The 22,805-nt window shown below is 41.3% G+C and overlaps 1 protein-coding gene across 2 annotated transcripts in view; it reads left to right on the forward strand.

Annotated features, from left to right (window-relative positions):
• Positions 1-22,805, forward strand: part of rspo3 (R-spondin 3) — a 42,984-nt gene that overhangs the window by 15,663 nt on the left and 4,516 nt on the right. Inside the window, exons 1-5 of one of the 2 annotated variants that reach the window (XM_067238303.1) lie at positions 16,465-16,750; positions 19,555-19,737; positions 20,403-20,546; positions 20,708-20,854; positions 21,071-21,256. In XM_067238303.1, the coding sequence (XP_067094404.1) occupies positions 16,657-16,750; positions 19,555-19,737; positions 20,403-20,546; positions 20,708-20,854; positions 21,071-21,256 (754 nt within the window). In that variant the 5' untranslated portion in view covers positions 16,465-16,656. Of the gene's footprint in view, positions 1-16,464; positions 16,751-19,554; positions 19,738-20,402; positions 20,547-20,707; positions 20,855-21,070; positions 21,257-22,805 lie in introns of those variants that run through there. The other variant, XM_067238304.1, reaches the window with a different exon arrangement.

Below are 22,805 nucleotides of genomic sequence, written 5' to 3' on the forward strand. Positions count from 1 at the left end.
TCATGTCTGTTCGACTGCACTTTTAGTTCACTTGGGGTAGCCCTTAGTTTACAGTTAGACATTCCAAACTTTTCAAGCATTTTGAGGATGTACTTTTTCTGATTCATTTTCATTTCTCCCTGCTTCTGCTCAAACTGAATTCCCAAGAAGTATGATATTTTGCCAAGATCTTTCATGCTAAATTGGGACTTCATTGTGTCTTTAAATCTGATGAGGCAATCCTCACTGCTGGCTGCGATGATCAAATCATCTACCCAGATGATTACTATAATTGTGTCATTTTCAATCTGCTTTCTATACACACAGTGATCAGACTGATTTTTCTCAAATCCATTTTGTTCCAGGTGGTCATTTAATAGTTTATACCAGTTCCTCCCAGACTGAATAAATCTTTGTATGGTCTAAAGCAATGTCCATACCCACTTAACCCCTGTCTCTGATATCTGTTCGAAACCCTCTGGTTGTTCTAAGTATATGTCTTCCTCGATCAGAGCATGTAAATAGGCTGTTTTCACATCCATCTGACGAACAAGGAAGTTGTTCTGGGCAGCTATCTGAATTAATGCGCGCACAGAGGTAAGATTTGCCGTAGGAGCAAAAGTTTAATGGTAATCTATGCCTTGAGTCTGGTTGTATCCCTTAGCAACATAGCTAGCCTTGAAGATCTTTCCTGGTAAAATTGTCAGTTCGAATGTGTCATTTTCTTTAAGTGAGTGGATCTCTTCCTTCATGGCACATTCCCATCCGGGAGCCTCTGGTGACATAAGGGCCTCTCTATAGGTTTGGGGAACTGCACATACTGCCCTGTAACAATAATCAACACTCACATTAGTTACATCCTCTTTGGAGAACGTCACATAGTCTTCTAAATATCTCGGGGCTTTCCTTTCCCTTTTTGAGTAGTCATGTTTTTTACTAATTGTTGTCAATGGCCCTGCATTGTTTTTCTCATCTTCTATGGCTACTTTTTCCATAGTTTCATCAGATCCGGACACCTCTGGGTTCTCAGCATTAACACTCTCCTTGTTTGCGTCTAGGACCTGGTCCTCTGTGTTTCCCTCACTCAACAGTGAGGGTGTGAAACAACCTCACTGTTCTTAGGGAGTCAGATGGCTGAGCGGTGAGGGAATCGGGCTAGTAATCTGAAGGTTGCCAGTTCAATTCCCGGTCATGCCAACTGACGTTGTGTCCTTGGGCAAGGCACTTCACCCTACTTGCCTCGGGGGAATGTCCCTGTACTTACTGTAAGTCGCTCTGGATAAGAGCGTCTGCTAAATGACTAAATGTAATGTAAATGTTCTTGCAATCCGGTTTTCTGTTAATGTTGCTCTGGATTTCTAACTAATCTTCATCAGTTTGTGTCTGTTTTTCAGTACTGTTCTTCCTAACAAACTTCACCAATCTGTGTTTTGAAATCTTTCCTGTCTGTGGATTGTACACCAGATAAGCAGGGCTATTCTTTCTATAACCCACAAATATCCGTTTTTCACACCTAGGATCCAATTTCTTATGGTCGTGTTTGTATGCATAGCATTCTGATCCAGGCTTCTGATCCTGGCTTCCTTCCTGTCATCATGAAGTATGGTGTACTCTTAATTCTGTCATTATAGCATCGGTTTCGAATGTTAGCTGCAGCCTGGACAGCCAGCGGCCACACCTTTGGCAATCCCTTCTCTATTAACAGGCACCTTCCCATTTCAAAGATGGTTCGCCATTGTCTCTCAGCAGTACCATTTTGATGAGGAGAGTAAGGGAATGATGTCTCATGTCGTATCCCCTTTTCTCGTAAAAGTGACTGAAATGTATTGCCTGGTGCTATTATCTGATCTTATGCATTTTACTCTACTGTATGGCTCTGTCTGCCAAGAACTTCTCTGTTGCTAATGTTGTGTCACTCTTGTTCTTAAGGAAGTAAACAGCTATTGCTCCTGAAAAATCATCTCTAAATGAGATTGCATATTTATATCCTTCTTGAGAAGGTGGTTCAATGGGGCCTGCTAAGTCAGTATGTACTAACTCTAGAGCCTCACCAGCCTTTGTGTCAGTTTTCCTATTTCTGCTGTTAATGAACTTTCCCTCAGTACATACAGTTAGGTCCATAAGTATTTGGACATTGACACCATTTTCATCATTTTGGCTCTGTATACCACCACAATGGATTTGAAATGAAACAATCAAGATGTGCTTTAAGTGCAGACTTTCAGCTTTAATTTCAGGGTATTTACATCCAAATCAGGTGAACGGTGTAGGAATTACAACACATTTATTAATTATATGTGCCCCCCCCCCCTTTTTAAGGGACCAAAAATAATTGGACAAACTAACATAATCATAAATCTAATTGTCACTTTTAATACTTGGTTGCAAATCCGTTGCAGTCAATGACAGCCTGAAGTCTGGAACCCATAGACATCACCAGATGCTGGGTTTCGTCCCTGGTGATGCTCTGCCAGGCCTCTACTGCAACTGTCTTCAGTTCCTGCTTGTTCTTGGGGCATTTTCCCTTCAGTTTTGTCTTTAGCAAGTGAAATGCATGCTCAATTGGATTTAGGTCAGGTGATTGACTTGGCCATTGCAGAACATTCCACTTCTTTGCCTTAAAAAACTCTTTGGTTGCTTTCGCAGTACGCTTCGGGTCATTGTCCATCCGCACTGTGAAGCGCCGTCCTATGAGTTCTGAAGCATTTGGCTGAATCTGAGCAGATAATATTGCCCGAAACACTTCAGAATTCATCCTACTGCTTTTGTCAGCAGTCACATCATCGATAAATACAAGGGAACCAGTTCCATTGGCAGCCATACATGCCCACACCATAACACTACCTCCACCATGCTTCACTGATGAGGTGGTATGCTTTGGATCATGAGCAGTTCCTTCCCTTCTCCATACTCTTCTCTTCCCATCATTCTGGTACAAGTTGATCTTGGTCTCATCTGTCCATAGGATGTTGTTCCAGAACTGTACAGGCTCTTTTAGATTTTTTTTGGCAAACTCTAATCTAGTCTTCCTGTTTTTGAGACTCACCAATGGTTTACATCTTGTGGTGAACCCTCTGTATTTACTCTGGTGAAGTCTTCTCTTAATTGTTGACTTTGACACAGATACGCCTACCTCCTGGAGAATGTTCTTGATCTGGCCAACTGTTGTGAAGGGGGTTTTTCTTCACCAGGGAAAGAATTCTTCTGTCATCCACCACAGTTGTTTTCCGTGGTCTTCCGGGTCTTTTGGTGTTGCTGAGCTCACCAGTGCGTTCTTTCTTTTTAAGAATGTACCAAACAGTTGATTTGGCCACACCTAATGTTTTTGCTATCTCTCTGATAGGTTTGTTTTGATTTTGACGATGGCTTGCTTCACTGATGGTGACAGCTCTTTGGATTTCATATTGAGAGTTGACAGCAACAGATTCCAAACACAAATACCATACTTGAAATGATCTCTAGACCTTTTATCTGCTCCTTGTCAATGAAATAACGAACTCCCTTTATGAGGGAATAACATACACCTGGCCATGGAACAGCTGAGCAGCCAATTGTCCAATTACTTTTGGTCCCTTAAAAAGGGGGGGGGGGGCACATATAAAATGTATTGTAATTCCTACACCGTTCACCTGATTTGGATGTAAATACCCTGAAATTAAAGCTGAAAGTCTGCACTTAAAGCACATCTTTATTGTTTCATTTCAAATCCATTGTGGTGGTATACAGAGCCAAAATGATGAAAATTGTGTCAATGTCCAAATACTTATGGACCTAACTGTACATTGCAGTCTAGTTTGGTATTACCGGTGATCTCCATACCCTCTACCAGTTTAGGCAATTTCAATACATCATCAACATTACTCATGATCTCATGCCATGTTTTGACGTCACAAGCTAAGCTCACTGTCTCAGGACATTATGTCATTAACTAATGCATCAACACATTGATTATGGTTAATTACCGTTTTCAAATAGTACAGTCTCTCGTGCTCCTCTATGCGAAACACAGTCCCATTCTTGTATATCAGTTCTTTCTGTCCCTCTTGGAAGATGAACTTGACCCCGTTGTTCGTGGCTGCTTTCACGGATATGATGCTCTGTGGGTATCATGGGATGAACAAAGCCTTCTTTAGTATGTAGCAGGTCAAGGGGTGTGGGGTTTCCACAATAACAAGTTGAATAAGACTTCAGCACACCCAGTCCACTTTCCATGTATCAGGCAATTTAATTCGTCACATACATCATTTTATAGGCCATCCCACAAACAATCAACCTCCCAACTGTCGTTGAAGCAGGAAGTCCCTATATGGCTCGGGGGTGGATCCAACGGGCGGCCAGATACCTGCCCTCAATCACCACTCCCCTCACCTCTCCCTGCCGTGAACGCGCACATTTAAAAAATGCTAATCATTACGTTCTGCTAGATGACGGTAGAGACATGAGTAAAAGAAAATATGCACGAGGTGCTCAAAATCGCAGCAATAATAAAATCTGAACAAGCTCGAGCAAAACTCCCGAAGATTACACACTTATTTAGACCAGCCAGAGAGGAATATTATCGACATCTCCATAGACGAAACACTACCGCAGCCGCAGGTAGCTAGAAGCAACCAACAATAAATATACTTGCTTACTAGCCTACTTAAAGGCAAGAATAAATGTTTTCCTTTCCTCCATTGATTGTGTGTTATTTCGGCGATGCTATCCTTGGTGCTGAACTATCAGAAGGCTAGTGCTGTCTTTGGTTTTGAACAATGACAAATGTGTGACGGCCTGCGGAAACCCTTCACATCGTGAACATTTGGGTCTTTCTGGGTATTATACATATTTGGAAACTACAAACTATCCTGAATACAAATCTGTTTAAATCACTCAGATATCTTTATCACAACTGAAGTTACATAATTGTAAAGTTGACCTGTGTCAAAAAGTGATGAGCGAGAAAATTGCATTCCACTCCGTTTCATTCTAATTCTGTGGCGAATATGGAAAGGAAATCATTTTGTTCGTAATCACGTTGTGAAAGTAAATGTCAGTTTAAGTATAGGCTACATTAATAACTTCTCAGCAAGTTATTTTTAAGTTTAACAGCATGACTTCATTGATCAGTTGTTTGGGGCTGCTGCAGCACTCAAAAGAGCAGGCAAACTGAGCATTTGATTTGAAATGGCTTGGAAATCTTGCTAGCTGACATGTCCAAAAACCGTTGAAATTAATAGTTTTTCAGAAGCAATTATATACTTTTTGTACATTACAATGAAGTTTATGGTGTTAACTATAGAAAACATAAAAAATCTAAATTTTGACAGAAAACTATTTTTGATCTTTTATGGCTTATAGCCAACAATGAGCGGCCGCGACATCCATACATCCATACATAAGCAGCTGTTGTGCTTTTGTTATTTGTAAACTTTTTAATATCTCTTTCACATTGGTGAATATAGGCTATATTTAAAGGTAGACAGCAATGTATAATATAGGATGGAGATACATTTTGAGTGGATTTAGGGGAGGGGCCTCGAGCTCCGACTTTGCGGGGGGCCTCTGCAAAGTCCCGGCCGCCACTGCCTTACGAGCATGTTTGGGAAACGCACGTAAGAAATATGTTTTTTTGTTTTTTTTGCTCGATCGTTGCTACGATACATCGTTATCGGGAAACGCAGCCCAGGCTAGGCAGAGGTATTCCAAACAACCGAGCTAGAGCCGCAAGAATGGTGGAGAAAGAGTTGGCAATTAATCTAGTTCCAGATTTCAATGTTAAAAGACGAAAGAGAAAACAGATAGTAGTTGAAAAGGCTACCAGCAAAAAGAGTCAATATCGGTGTTGCTTTTCAATGCTGGTAAGAACTAAGAGATTTAAAACTCTATAATAGAATTTCCCAATATTAACATGCTAGCTTGAAAGTAATGAGTACTAACGTTAGCCATGTTTATGTTCATTATGATAGTGTTGTGTGTGTTCCCTTACGAAAAAGAAGTATACTTCAAGTTTAATTTGTAAGTATACTTAAGTATAAAAAGTATACTATTATCATGGTACTTAAAGTGTACTAGCAGTGTACTTATTTATATACTATTTTTGTACTAAGTAAACTGAATTGGCCCACTTTTTAGGTCATTTAGTACACTTTAAAGTACACTTATAGTGTATTTGCGGTTTACTTTTGAAAACTCTAAAGTAACCTGTGTAGTGTACTTACCTAAAGTACCATAAAGTATACTTTTTAATACTTTCAAGTGCACTTTCAATTAATGTAAGTACTTCAAGAAGTTAACGTAATAATTGTCCATTTACTACGATTTACTAACATATTTAATTGTTTAGGGGCCCCTCAAACGCCGCCGATCTTCGGTCACTTGACAAGAACAAGGATACTCGTCAAGCGAAATTGCAGATTCTTTGTTGAAAGTAGCTATTTACTGCGTACGCGCTAATGTTGTTATAATCCAGCTCTTCTTATCAAACGCAACAGTCGTTTAACTCATGGTTACAATGGTAAACCAGCACAACAATGACAATTACCACGCAACAAAACACTACATTCTAAGCAGTCACATTTAAAAAAGGAAATTCATGAAGTTACATTTGTATTTCAAACAAACGGCAAACTTATCAGCAAATTTTAACACTATTTACCGCCTTCAAATGCATAATGCAACTCTTCTGTCTGCTACTTTCTCAAGTAGCTTTTTCATTTTTTCCATTAATACTCCAATTGATAATTATTAGTATAAGAGTATAGGGCTTCAAAATGTTTTGGCAGTAATTAAGGTTACAGCTTCAGTACCAAAAAAGATTCAATGTGCAATGCATAATAGATTTTCCTAGACATGAATAATTAGAATATACAAGATGAATCCAAAATGTTCTACCTGTAATGTACTTTGACTGTTTTTGCTGTATAATAATATAAAACCTACATCCTACTCTAGAAGAAATGTATACCATTTTCTGTTTCTAAGCATACTTCTTAAAAGTATATCAAAAGTGAACTATTTTCAAAGCATACTTAAAAGTATATCAAAAGTGAACTATTTTCGAAGCTCTCTCTAAAGCTCTGTCGTGGACTAACTGGAATAGTCTCCCGGCAGTTCTGTAGTCATGCAGCATGTTTTTTTTTCGGGAGTGGCTTTGAAGGGAGGGGGTGGGATATTATGGTTTGAATCGTATGGAATAGAAGCTAAAATAGCTAGCCTTGCAAATCTTGCCTACACCAGCTTTAAGTGCAATAGTGTAATTTCATTGCAAATGCCTTTGTTTATCACATAAGTTTATTAATGAAACAAAATTCACTGAAGTTATCATGCAGCCTCCTACCTCTAGTGCACATTAGTCCAAGCACTTAGTGCAAGCTCAACATGGCTGAAAACTGGTGTCAAATAATTTTTTGGAAATGTCAAAATGCTTATCCAAACAACGTCACACGCGGCACTCCATTGGGTTATAAAAAGGACACCTGCAAAATATGAACTTTGCAGAGTGCCCTGTTCTCAAGATAATCGTGGGAAACTGGCTGCCTTAAAATCCCATTCAAATAAATACACAGACAGACAGAGATTCCTGGTATTATTAGAGTGCCCATGATGCAGGGCACGTAACCTTTTAGGCTTATTTTGCAAACAGCTCATGCAAACCACGTCACACATGGCACTGCATATCCTAGGGTCCATAGCCATATACCTGCCGCATTTCAACTACAAAGAGTACCTGGTTGGCAAGATAATCATGCCACAGATATACAAAAAACACTTTTAGATTATTTTATTCCTTCCAGTTTATTCAACACATAATTATTCAGTCAGATGCTTGCAGAGCGTTAGCCAACCTCAGAAAGCTGCCAGTGTCAACTTGTAAAATGATTATAGTGTACATACTTTAACTCCTAATGATAAACACATGAATAAGCTATGGACCTTTTTCCCACAGACTTCAGCAGCTACTTAAGCAATTTGTTTGTGTTAACTGATAAATTGTTAGACTCTAAAATGTATCAATACAGCTTTTGACAAGAGATGGGAAAGTTATGGGTAACTTGGTGACAGAACTCACAACCCTGCTGAACTGCTATGACCAGAATACCCAGACAGCCTCAGAGTTGCTACAGGACTGTTGCTACAGGACTGTTAGCCCTAACTACAACCTAATGTCAGTAGTTACCCTGTCGGATTATGTTGTATGTCAGAGTGGAGTGTGAATGGGGGCCCTGTGGTTTCCAACCATGAGTGTACAGTATGTAGTATGTGTGTGTGTGTGTAAAAGGATCTGTGTTTGGGGGGGGTCAGGGAATAGCAGTGTTTCCGATCATAGCAAGATTCAGAGGTCTCGCCCAAGCCGCAGAGGAAATGCCCCGGAGACGGAATCCCTGAACCCACACGCACACATCCTACTAACATGCTGAACACACACACAAACACATGTAATCATGGAGAATGTACCATGATTGTAGAGTGTTACCACATTTTAGTTTCTGTTATTTTGAGTTGTTTGCTTCCCCTCTCTATGCCACCTGTTGGTGATTAGCAAATTCCAGTAAGTTCCAGAACAAGAGAAAAATGAGTAATCTAAGGCAGAGATGGCTGATATCTGGCTTGTTAGCAAAATAAGGTCCCTCACTAGCCTAGTACTGACACACACTGAAATATACACACACAAAGAAAAGAGGGGGAGATAAAGAGGAAGAAACAGAGACAAAAAAGTACGCCATGTTCATTGTTTACTCCCTGGTGGTCTTTGTAGGCTGTCCACCACCCCATCCATTATCTCACTGTTGAAAGAGACTGTACCGTCTTCAGTGTTTTTGTGTGAATAGTGTGTGTGTCTTTGTTGTGGCAAGGATCATGGCTGCTCACGTATGCTGTCAGGCGTGTAAGATAACTCTTGTGATTTTTCCTGCAGTGGAAATATTCTAAAATATTCTTTAAAGCCTTTTGAAACTTCATTTAGAACTGGAGATTGAGTGTTTGGTTTCTCAGCCTTGATCTGGCAATCTCGTGGCATTGGTGGATTTAACTCCTCCTGGCTTCTTGGTTCTGTCAGGCTAATTCACAGAATTACAAAATGTCCTACACCCAGCAACAAAAGTGTACCAGACGCACCTGTAATGTAACATATTTCATGTTTAGGAAATACACAGTCTACGTATAAGTTCACTACAGTGAGGAGGTTTTAACAGTCTTACAAGATACTGGCCATGATTGTAAAGCGGCTGGTTTTTATAGAGGGGTCATTATCACTGGTTATAAACTGTCATTAGGGCCCCAGCCTTTGCAAGGCTTTGACGCAGAAATCATACATATTTTACAGGGTTCACATGCTAAACACACGGCTAACATGTGTGCTAGCTAGGCTACTTATAGAACACTGCTCAGTGCTGGTTCGACTGACTAACTCCACTGTCCACACCAACAAGACCAAACTACTGGTCATTAGCAAGAAAAGCTGGACTTAAAAATGAGTGCCCCGAATCACAGTGTTTTATGGGTCCAAGGTCGTTTTTATTTGACTGGTTCTTAAACGATAAATGGATGCCTGTGGAGGCTAACTAACACCAGTTCACTTTGGAGCCACTATGTTTCCACAAATATCCCATCTTAGATATCTCAATATGAAATGGTTGAGCCTATTTTGAGAAGATAGACTTTTTTAACACTTCCCCTTTATTCATGTGCACTTAAACACGTTTTGGGCAAAGACTTCACGCTTAAAACAAACATGTTTTGGTTGACACAGTCCAGAGTCCTTGAATTCCATCTATTTATTATATATTTAATGCCACATATTAATATGGTTTCTGTGATAGGCTAATTAGGGTCAGTTAGAGTAGCACTGCGGGATCTGAACATAGTGCCTCAGAGAGGTGTGTGCTTGCATGTGTGTTATCGGCTAACTTCACAAGAACAGATGTGTCACACAGCAGACTTGTTTGGAAAAGGGCAAGGGGCTAGTTTTATTGAATGGAAAAAGTCTGAATTCATTTGTGTTATAAAGAGGTATTGCACATTTCACCGTCCTGTGCCTGGGGTTGTTCTGCTTCGATAGAAATGAGGAGGTAAATTGTGCTTTCACACGTGTTTTAATTCAGGAACTTTCCATTGGAGTCCCCTAGATAGAAAGGAAATTGTTCACTACAAAAATAAAGCTCTTACATCTGTCTTATGTGGAATTTTGGAAACTTATGGTATCGGATCTCTATCTTATTGCAAGTAGCTTTCTCTGAGAGATGTTGACCAACGATAGACGTTTGCCCTTCTTTAAAGGAAAAACTAAGGACTAATAACTTCATTTATTACTACTTAATCCTAAATTTTTTAAGGATGTAAGTAAATTAAAATAAAAGTCCTGCCAACACACAATCCCTCTCTCTCTCTCTCTCTCTCTCAGACTAATAAACATACACACACAAGCTACTGCCCAGACTGGAGTCCCTGTAGAGCAAACTGATTACTGTTGGGCAAAAAGTTGGCCCAGACAAGCCACCTGTCAAGAAAGAGAAAGAGAGTGAGAAAGCATTATCAAAGTGAAAGAATGCCCAGGGCAGGCCATGCAGATTAATCTAAACCCAAGATGCCTTCTATACATAATCAGATCCTTGGAGCTGTCGCACAGGTTTCCCAGCAACGACTGATGAGAATAAGGCACTGGAGGTTTTGATTAATCTCATTTACTTTGCAAACTCACAGAAAATTTGAAATGTTTTGAAATATTCTGGAATTCTGAGAAATTAATGAGGAAATAGCTATGAGTAGTTGGGAATTTTCAGGAATTTACTAGAATGAATTAGGGTTAGGATAGGATTCTCTTGCTGTGGGATAAACATTTACATAATATATTATTTTAATAGTTTCTAGTTATTTTGTAGTGTTACCCTCAACTTAGTACACATATATTAACCCCAGTAACATAATCAAAACTTACATTGTACATTGTAGAGTACATTGTGAGTGAATTAACTGCTTATGTGATGGAAGGATGGACAAGGCATGCAGTGAATTGCAATCCTACTTAATTTGTGCTAGATTTTTACTCACCATAACTTGCCTCAGACTCTCAAATTAACTTTTCATCCGTATTAAAAATAAATAAATGTATATTTATACTGTATGTTGTGTGTAGAAGCTAAATCAAAATATTATTTGCGTCCATTGTTATATATTCATACATACATTTAGCTTCTTGCATTAATGTACAATGGTAAAATAAGCAACACATTTCTATTGAAGGAACATTTTGTCAATTGAAAATTCCAATGGAAACTTTCCTGAAACTTTAGGGGAATTGTCAATTCCTTTGCAACCCTACTCATGGGCTATGGGGACTACTCTGGACCAGGGGACAGCTGCCATATTCTCCTTCATATAAACCTAAAAAGGAAGGTCTACTCTGGTGTAGTTGTACGTGACTTTTCTCACAGGACTTTCAGACTTCAACACAAGGGTTAACATGGGGATTGTTTTTTTTCTAGTTTTGTTCCACTCATGTTCCGGGCTTTTTACATCTTATGTTCCATTTATATAACATGTCAGTTCACCGGCAAGAAGCATGCTTCGGAAAGAATCCGTAGTCAATGTCACAATCACGGTGAAATCAGCTCGAGCCATCCAGGAGGATCACATAAGCGTGTTTTCATCATACAACAATGATAAAAACGTCAGAGCAACATTGGGGGAACACCCCAGGAATGTCTGTTAAACAACCTCAGTGCTGCCGAGGACTCTGTTGAGAGGAGCAGGTGTGGGGCTCAGCCCAGAGACGCCTGGGGGGAACACGTTACACCCCTCTCTCACCCCATCTTGTCCCCCTTGTTGGCGCTCTCTCCAGCCCTGTGCAGCTGACAGCCCCAAACCCTCAATGATCAGTCCTTGTCTAGCTCCAAAATGCCCAGGTCAGGCCCGGATCCCATCTCAGTCCTTGTGTATGCATCTGTCTCATGTCCTGTGGTTGCATCTAAGTCCTCCTGACAAGTAAGAGAATCTGATGAAGCAAGAGCTATATATTAGACTCGCCTTCAGAGAGTAAGAGTAATAATAATATTGATGGTATTATGCCAGATTTACATGGCCAGCACATTTCAGGGACCCAATGTCATTGATAGTTGATACTGAATCCATTCCTGTTCTCCTCTGTTGCGCTATCCTTCTCTGTCTGTTGCAGCTCAGGATAACGTGCAAAGTTGGTGCGGAATTATGATGTGTTTCTGCCACAGGGGGGGAGGGAGGGGGGATGAAGGGCATGAGAAGGAACAAAACTAAAAATTGCAACACAACAGGCCCCATAGCAGACATACCACATACATTGGACTTGGACATGAAGAACACATGACAGCTTAGACATCAATCTAGCATAGAATGTAAACTTTAGATTTGCTTTAGATTCTAAAGCATTAAAGGTTACACCACTCAAGATAAAGAGAAAAATCCTAGCACTTTAGAAAACAGTAGTACTACAAGGCAGTGGGTACAGTGGCACGGTAGTAGCACAACAATAAGACAGACATTAATTACAAAACGGTACTGAAAACCAGGGAAAACGATTTGGTTTACTGTAACTGGTTTTGTAGTCGATTTTTGCCTCTGGCAGCTGCAAACAGGAAAGAGTGATTAACACACTGGCATGCACATGGAAGTATAATCGCAGCCCTGTACTTGAAATATCAACATAAACATATCTGAAAACTATTTGAACATTGTGTATGCTTAATATGTGTCACACTCTTTTATTTGTGCATCATGCATGGTGATGCAAATAAAATATCTGCCTTGGCAGACAGTAAAGTATGATCTAATCGAAAGAACATCTAGTGTAGCATGGGTGAGATGACCATCTGAATCAGGGTTAATTTGTCAGAGGGAGTGAAGGAGAGTCATTTTGAAAGAGAGAGCCAAGCCCGGTTTTAACCTTGGCCTGCAGGTTTCTGAGATGCTGATATGATGGCTATGATGACTGAAATAGGTGTTTGATTTGCTCTCCTGGCCCATTCGTACAGTCATGTAGTTCTGGGCTTGATTTCTGCACCTGCCAGACTTCATTGGAGAGTGCTGACAGATCCTGTCACGGGCGGTCACAGGGAGTGACCAAGCGACCTTACCGACCATCACCCCCCAACTCCACCACACACACACACACATTTAAACACACGTACTCCCAGTCAGCATCCCTTTTTGGGACACCAGCAGGATGGACCTGGGAGACACAAAGAGGGTATTGTTTGTATCGCTTTGAGTGCAAAAAAGGCGCATTACAAATACAATATATTATTATTATTACTATTGTTATTATTTTTATTATTATTGTTAGTATTATTATTGCTATCATTATTACTATACATTTTTAACCCCTTTTTCCACTTCCAACCTCCGGGAGGCCTACAGTATGATGTTAGGGACCATACATTCTCTCTACACAAGCCATGTAAAAAGCTCAACCAGGGGAATACAAGTGACAGTGCAGAAGAAACCTCTTGTAAATTTGCAATTTATCTACGTAAAAATAGCACCAAGGGATCATAATACCCTTCGCAGTAAAGTAAAACCGAAGTGAGGAATTGAAAGGCTTGTGTCTTATCGAATCCACGGTTTTTGGAAATTTGGAACCTGTCCTAAGATGGAACCGGTTCTCAATACCCAACCCTAATCATAAGTAGTTCATAGGATAGTTTTGTTAGTTAAAGCTGATTGGTTGACTTGACAGTTGAAATATAAAGCCAAAAAGTTTGTATCCTAGGCTACTGCCTCTCCATTAAATGATCGCCCGACAAAATGAAACGAAAATGGCAGTGGGGCACAAAAAAGGCAAAAAAAAAAAAAACTAAACTTTTTCCCAGAAATAGAAATTGTAGGTTAAGCTACCCCTCCATCGTATTTATTTCCATCTCATAATTTGACGTAAACTTTGGATGCTATTTGTAGTTATATAGAGTAGGCTATAGGCCTAGAACATGATTGGATAATAGGCCTACAAATGTTGTTTGAATAAATACAGGAAACATGTTTAGTTTTTCACAGAAATATCAATGGATATTCTCCTGTATCTACTTGCATGTCAGAATCAGAGCTTGCTAACAGAAAATTATATTCTTATATTTTTTCTCTCCCGAATTGTTTTTTAAATATGAACCAAGATTCCATAAGAACCGGATTCAAAAAAACGGAATCCGAATCGGAATCGAAAACATTTTAACGATACCCAACCCTACTTGTGAAATGTCATTTCTGTCTGAACAACAATTAAACTAAAAACTAAACAGTTAAACAGTATGAGCGGGGGTTTAAGCATATCATAAACAAACAACCGGACAAGAAGTAATGATCAACCCTCGAGTGTGGCCGCGCTGGCATATTTCTGGATGGTGGTGAGGAGAGGTCTGGTGGCTTGTGTGTGTTTGTGGGGTGTGTGTGTGGGGGGGGTGCAGTGTGCTCACTTAAGAAAGGAGACCACACAATGTTTGCATTTCTTTCCACATCAGAGTAACTGATGTTGCAGCTGCAGATGAGAAGGAAGCATTGGCCTGCATGATGCTCTTGTAAACATCAACACACTGGTTAGAGAAAGCAGCAGGCCCCTTTTCAATGTTGCCAGACAAGTAAATAACCCCCTATCTGGAAATTAGGAATACCACTGGCATACAGGACGTAGATACATTGCAACGGGCTGAAGCCTCTCTTGATTTTACGTTTTCTATTCTTTCTCGCTCTATCACTTGCTATTTCTCCACCACACACACACAGTGCAATAATCTCTCCCATTGCTGCAGACATAAATAGTATGTTAGTGCCCATCCTGGGTAAGTAGATCCCTATAACATTACTCCCTAAACAGTTATATTCTTCTATGTGGGTCACATAGGCTTATACGGCACTGACTCCCTCTAGAGGTGATGGAACTTCTGTGGCCCACATAATCGGCATTTACAATTTATAATAGGGTGTTGAAGTGTTCATATTGGAATAATACTAGAATAAAAAAAATGCACAAATTACAGGAATTGTATTTTGCTATTAATCATGCTAGAATGACAACTGTATTTTCTTTATTTTCACAGGTACTAATCTTGCCAATGACAAATGAGGTTGCAAAACAACATGAGTAGCTACAAAGGACACGTTTTTCACTTTTGGCAATTGGAAATTGGCAAAAAAAATAGGTATACAGTAAAACGGTGGGTGCGCTGCTCTAGCACAACTCACAACTAACCAAGGAGCGCTGGTATGAGCCTCCAGAGATGCCCTTGTGGGTGTGCCTGTACGTAACATTTCGTGCTGACGAATTGTCGGAGATCTTATTCTATCTCTGAACTGCAACAATTAATAAACAAACTCGAGAACCATAATTGTTGTTGATAATATTTCCAACAGGATGGTAGGGCCTAAATCCAGGCTTCAAAAACTCGTGCTCAGTACCGATGTTATTTGTAAAAGAGACAGAGAAATTAGAGGCCACACGACCCTCTTGTCTATCTCTCCCGTTTTAAACACTATTAGCCTACATACAGGAACTTTCCCAAGGTTAGAACCGCAAGTCCCTGGAGACTCGTCTCCTCTGCGCTTTATAAACCAAGCCGCGTGTTATGAACCGACAATGTGGTTTTAATTTGTGTATATTGTATTCTTGTGGATCCACATTAGAAACAACACAAGCATAAACAATTTTCAAATATAATACAACTTTTCATGGTAAAGTCTGTCTTAATTGCTCTCATTTCGTAATTGACAACAACTAAAATACATTAAGTTAACTGTTGATAATTATCAATAGAAACAATTAAAGGTCTATTTAAATGACAGTTATCGCAGTCGGCTACCTGTTATTCTGTTGATATGAGATTACAACTCACTAGATTTCTAAACGCCGTGCATTAACTGCCTTTCTAAAATAACTTAGGAATCAAAAGCGAGGGGGTCTCTGACGTGGGGGGCTTGCCCTCTAAATAAACTTTGGAGCGCGTGGAGTGGAGAGAGAAAGAGACACGACACCGGGCTGAAGTCATCAGAGAGCAAACCGAAGTGAGTGAATGGGTACTGCACGCGAAGCAGAAAAGAGCTGAAACTATACGCAGAGATTTGTTCGAGTTTCGTTTCGAAGGCAATAGCAGGCGTGCATCAACAAAACACACATTTCCAAACCCATCGAAACTTGGCACTCTGTATGACACTTAAAGGTTCTGCTGTGTCGGCCTTCGAGTTTTAGTGTTGGCTTCTCAGTTAGATGCTGAGATGACGCGATGACCTCCTCCTCGCAGGGCACAATAAAGTAGCCCTCACACCTGGACGCCCGGAGTACCTTCACACGGAATCGGTGTGGACCACTGGAAGAGGACAAATTAAAGTTTTTTTTATCACTATGTTAGTTGCATTTCTGCTCTGCGTTTTTCCTTAGTCCCGTGACGGTGGAGGATAAAATAACGGGTAATGTTGTGGGAATACGTTCTATCACAGTGGATACCTGCTTTGGTCGAGCATTGTGGCACGTATGAGGATTCTATCCAGAATGTTACTGTCTGAGCGGCCCAGGTACCATTGGGCCATTGTACATCACATATCTCTCACTTCTGCACAAGGGTGCTGGAGATTCAGCTCATTCTAGGAATTATACAACAATCTCCCTCTGAAAAACACCGGAATTTTAAATAAAAAATTCGCGGACATTGACATTGGCTATACACGTATCATCTCCGGGTTACTATGCAATTACAACTGCTCTCCATTGTGTTAATCTTGCACTGCATAGAATACACTGGTTGTCAGCAACACACCTCCAGGCACCGGCAACATAAACGTGAGTATACTGAATTCACACAGTGGACTTGAGGCGCCCCGCGCGCATTGCAGTGCTCTCTTGCATGGTCCACGTCCCCAACGGTGTGTCATGGACAGTCATTTCATTATTTGTTTTAAGTGTCATTTCACTCTTGGGTTTATAACATGTTGTGATCTAACTGTTTAGGGCATACTATATTTGGTGATATGGATAGCTTGAATTAATTTGGATCGGTAAAAACAGCAGGGTATGCGACTAGGTTTTGTTTTCCTAAACCCAGTTGTAGTTAAGCTATTTGTTTTATTAGCATTCGTACACAAAGTTGACTTGAGGTTCACTTCACTGTTATTGTTTTGTTTTGTTTTTTTTGACGATTTCTCGCGGGTAAAAGAGGCATCTGCGTCGTGCGCACTGATTCTGTCCGCTAGTTCCTATCGCTCTCTGGCGGTCAGTAGGTTTACGGCTCACTTTACGCAAAGCGGTTTAGGATTCGGTGTCCCTAATTTGTTGTTTTGAACTAGTCAAAATGATCACATCTGAGCAACTCTTTCTTATGTGCCGGGATTGTTGTTTACAAAAAGTGGTCTTAATTATGTGTCTTTAGGAATTGGCAACGTAGAAGTCTCTTTAAACCATTCACATCTCCAATTAAAATATATCCAAAATTGTTTCAGTATCCCTTCAAATAAACAGTCAGACAAACCTGTTTCGTGAAGCCCGCCAGCTGTTTTTACCACATTTTCCATTATTTTGATTGAGATGCCCCAAAGATAAATTAATCTGTTAGTTAATCTGCTATCAGAGTGGTACTGCTCAAACTGGTACATCAGACAGCCTGACAGTGTCCCTAAGGCAAAAATGTGTGTGCCTAAAGTGAAATTAGAAATAGTCATAGTAGGTAATTGCAACTTTCACCTGTGCATTTAAAAGAATAACTAGTGATACTAATACTGAAATCAAAATGCAGAGGGATTTAATCTCGTAGGAGAGATGAATTCTTTCTAGTCATTGTTTACTCTGAGCTGATGCTTTTGAAGGCACAAGTAAGTGTGTGTGCATGTGCTTTGTGGGAAGGGGGGAGAGGTGAATGAGTGCACTACTCAGGACACTATTAAAAGGGAAAAGGAAATAGGAGAGAAGAGGAAAGGATAGCGAGTCAACGACCATGCGGTCAACTGGCCTGAAGCATCCGCGTCCATCTTGCTTGATGATACATTTAAATGTCAGAATGTTGTTGTAAATGACAATGCGTTCATAGAAACCTACCTGTTTTAGGGACAAACACAGTATAGATGAAAGATAGATTAGTTAAGGAGAAGTCCTTCTGTAAACTACAGTCCAGGGGCTCTTGGGTGGTATAATAGTTGTCTCTACTGCCTCTCACTACTGCTTGTAACTGCGTTTGCTGTGTTCAAATTCAGACCTGTTAAATTTCTGTTCATTCCTCTTCATGCCCTCCAATTCTTTTTTAGTTGCCTATCCAATAAAGAGAAAAAGGGAAATATTGAAATGTCTTTGACAGAATTTTTGTCAAACCTTACATATAATTCCATGTAAATTATTGAAACTTTACCAATGCCGTAGAGGCCTCAATTTTGGAGCTGTCAACATTTCATTTTATTTTAATTTGGCAGGTGATTATTAGATTGGAGAGATGTACATATGCAGGAAAGTTTGTGGTGGGATTGGTTACGCAAGCTGCTGCCCAACCAATGTTGTGTCAGTGCAAGGGCAGGCTAAATTCCTCTGAGTTAGAGCTTGTGTGAATCAGCCGGGCTTGGCAGGAGCAAATGTGGGCAAATGGACAGCAGTTGTAAAGATTGCTAAGATATGTCAAACAGAATCTTGGTGATCTATTGCAATCTGGCAGCAAAAGCTGAACGGAATACAGAGGAAAAATTCAAACTCAATAGCACGATATGCCAGAGCTGGAGGGGGAAACGTCTTGTAACCCACTACTCATCCATCTGCCTGTGATAAACACTGCTAACTCTTCTTAACTGGGTCCAAACCCCAGCTTGCTGTGCAGTGTATATGGATTTTACCACAGTCTTGAGATCAGACCTAGCTAATGAGATATAGATCTATTACTTGCATCAAAAGGATGTGATCTATGGTGTACGAGACAACGAGTAGGCCTAAAGATTTCAGCTTAACAGAAGACAAAAGAATCAGGCCCAGGGTGCACTACCGTTACCTTCCTTCCCAAGCACCTTCTGCAAAGCAATCATTTTTTAAACAGACACAGTGCTAAGTGTGTTTACATCAGAAGGGTATCTTGGCTTACACATTTGCACTTCAGATTTGACTCGGCACACATTAGCTCTCTATGAAGCACATTCATACTCACTGGTGGTCCTTCAGTGTCACTAAACAGCAGGCATGACACACCGTGAAGAGAGAGCAGAGCTGACAGGGTGGCGTGCAAAGCAGACGCGTTTACTTGAGACCTCCTTTGATTATTTTTCCCGCCGAGAGATTCCACAGACAAGCCCCGAATGCTTTTCTGTCTTGTTTATTATAGGGTTCTTCTAATCTACGGTCACTGTCGCTGGAAACAGCATCTGTTGATGATGCTAAATAAACGATGGCCTCCACTCCATTTCAGCACGCTGTTGAACTCAATTAGCTGTGATAATTTCATGCTGTCTACATGAGAAGTCCGATCTGCCATCTTAAAAATCAAACCTTACTTGTCTGACAGTGAAAATTAGAGTTTGAGCTGGGTACATTTATCCTAGGTCTCCCCCCAAAAAATATTGAACATCAAAACTTGAATTCTGTGGTGCTTTCATTGACTGTGGCCCCTGTGTTTTGTGTAGCATTACCGGGGGTGTGCCAGGGCGGCTGTTTGACCTGCTCTGATTACAATGGCTGCCTGTCCTGCAAGCCTCGCTTCTTCATCTTTCTGGAGAGGAATGGGATGAGGCAGATCGGAGTGTGTCTGCTCTCTTGTCCCAGTGGCTTCTACGGCACACGCTCACCTGACAGGAACATATGCACCAGTAAGTACCAACATTTGTACTAGTACCTCATTACTTTATCATCGTCATTTAATACCACTGTACCTTTCAGAGGGTTCGACAACTGGAAGTGATTTGATGTTCACGCCTACCTACCCTCTGGCTTTATTGAGATAAGGATAGGGAGTCAGATGGCTGAGCGGTGAGGGAGTCGGGCTAGTAATCTGAAGGTTGCCAGTTCGAATCCCAGCCGTGCAAAATGACGTTGTGTCCTTGGGCAAGGCACTTCACCCTACTTGCTTCGGGGGGAATGTCCCTGTACTTACTGTAAGTCGCTCTGGATAAGAGCGTCTGCTAAATGACTAAATGTAAATGTAGATAACCACCACATTGACTCTATTGTCTTTAAGATCTCCGAAAGGTCATAAGGACTTGGGTGCAACCTCAATTTGAACCTCCCTGTCCCTCAGTATATCCACATCAAGCTGTGCAAGTACAGCATTGTCAGAACATGACATTGTAACCTGGGGTATCTCCTTGAGAGGTGCCTACCTAATCCCTGTATGGTAGTAACCTATATTCCTGCTGAGCAGTCTTGCAGACGCATCTCTGACATACGGGACTGCCCTGCTTGTATGTTTAAGGTCCAGTACACACATAATAACTCCCACTGTTAAATAAACGCTGGCGGTGGGTCTGTCTTTCAGAGTGTGGGCCCGAGTGTGATTCCTGCTTCAACAAGAACTTTTGCATGCGCTGTCGAGCAGGCTACTATCTGCACCAGGGGAAATGCCAGGAGAACTGTCCAGAAGGACTGGTCCGCAGTGACACACAGAGGGAGTGTGTTTCCAGTAAGTAAGCCGAGGACACACACACACAACCATTCACACCACACACACACTCACACACACACATAGGAAGGTGCACCCATAAACAGATACATATAAACAACTGTGCGACTCTGAGAAACTGTGTTTGTGTGTTATAGTGTGGTAATGTGTTGATGTTCCAGGTTGTCCTGCAGAGTGTGACACGTGCGTGAACAGTGACACCTGTACAAGATGCAGGTCCACCTTTTACTTACAGCAGGGTCAGTGCAACCAAGTCTGTTTTGAGGGGTTTGAGCCTAATGACAAACTAATGGAGTGCACCCATCAAGGTGAGATTTATAACCATACCCTGATGCAGGTTTTCTCTGTGCATTATCTAGATCCTTACCAATGTAGATCTACTAGTATCCACTATTTCCCCAACCCCAGCTCCTAGTCTTCCATTGTATAATGACAAACATCATCATCATGTCAACATCATTCGGACACAAGTGCAAACCACATCCCACAAGATTTAATGGAATATCTCTCTCTCTCCCTTTCAGTGCATTGTGAGATGAGTGAGTGGAGCGAATGGAGCCCTTGCTCCAACTCTGGGAGAACCTGTGGATTTAAATGGGGGGAGGAAACAAGGACCAGGAAGGTCATCCTACACCCCTCCCACCTAGGCCAACCCTGCCCCCCCATCTCTGAGACAAAAGAATGCATCGTCAAAAAGAGAAGATGTCCAGGTAATGATGCAGCTCTCAATGAGTCGAGGTTACAAAGCACTTCTTACAAAAAGGGAATAAGAATTAAAAAAATGACATCAAACTTCATTCAGCTTCTGTGACAACAAAAGCAATAATGCAATTGGTTGGTAAGGTCATGAGTTTGAATCCCAGGTGGGTTGCATAGTTGCACGTCCCTGCTACGTATGATAGTCATCTGCTCTCATATGGATGCCAGACTTTCACTCGTTTATCTGTGTGTGTGAAAGGACTGGTCAACATCGGCCCCTCCTTCTGTAGGAAACGGAGCTGTTTACATAGATGATTACCATCACAGTTGCTAGACACTAGCAGAACGCATCTGCTGTGTTGCAAGGCTGCAAGACCTTTCGGCTTTGGAAATATCCAAAACAACAACAGTTTCTTGTAAACATTGACTCGCGTGATTCCTAATGAATGGAACTCCACTACTTCCAAACCAAAACAACGCAGAAACAGAGCGTCGTGGAGGGGAAAAATGTCCATAAAGGATTTACATGCTTACTATATTTGTGTTTTTGTTTGTTAACTGTGTTTTTTTAAACAGTTTAACACACGCTGTTTTTCATGCTGGTTGGCAGCTAGTTCATTTAGCGACATCCGTACAGCCAAGTGAGAGATAACAGAGAAAGATGTGGAGGTCTCCAAGGCCTCACTCTTACTACACAGACGTGTGATGCAGCCGGGAGTTGTCCACTGCAGTAGACAGGCTGTCGTCGATCCTCCCTGGGGAGCCACGAGGCAGCGGGAGAGAGAGGAGTTAGTTTAGTCACTTATCCCAACAGCTTCCAATGCACACATAGACATACACACAAATATACTGTATATACCCACACAAACTGATACACCTGAACTTGATCCACTAAAATAACTACATGTTACCTCGAAGGTGGTAATTTGTAAAGAGTGTCAACTGGACGGGGATGGACTAATTTGGGCCATGACATGTGCCCTCTGCCCCCGCCCTTTGTTTCCTCTGTCTCTCTTTCTCTCTCGCTCACAATTTTTCTATCTTTCACTGTCTCTCCTCTTCCTCGTTCCCTTCGTTCCCCTTCTCCTCACACCAAAGTAAACACCTCCAGCCATGTGTGGAGGCTTCTGAGGCGGGTCTGGGCTCAGTGTGGAGTCGGCTCCACGTTTATCCTCTGATGGGTCACAGGACACAGCTGTGGGTGCGTGTTACACACTGCAGGCTCGGTTATCGACCTTGCCCCTGCCCTGCTTGTGTGTGTGTGTGTGTGTGTGATTACTCAGCTGCCCCAGCTCTTAGAACATCCAGTGAGTGCTAATTATCTGCTCTGGTGCGTCCCCTGCGTGTCAGTGTTTATGTTCCATATGCACCAGGGGGTCAGGGCCTGACCTCCGCCAACGTTCTGTAATCCCCAACAGTCTTCAGACAGTGATACATCCTCCTCCTCCCCCTGGCCATCTCCAAGAGCCCCACTGACCAGGCCAGGTTTATTTGTTGTTTCTCCTGCCAAGTCCCAAATCTCTCTGTCACTCTATCTGTCTCTCCGTCTCTCTCTCTAGC

This window comes from Osmerus mordax, chromosome 6 (genome assembly GCF_038355195.1).
Source record: "Osmerus mordax isolate fOsmMor3 chromosome 6, fOsmMor3.pri, whole genome shotgun sequence".
NCBI lineage: Eukaryota > Metazoa > Chordata > Actinopteri > Osmeriformes > Osmeridae > Osmerus > Osmerus mordax.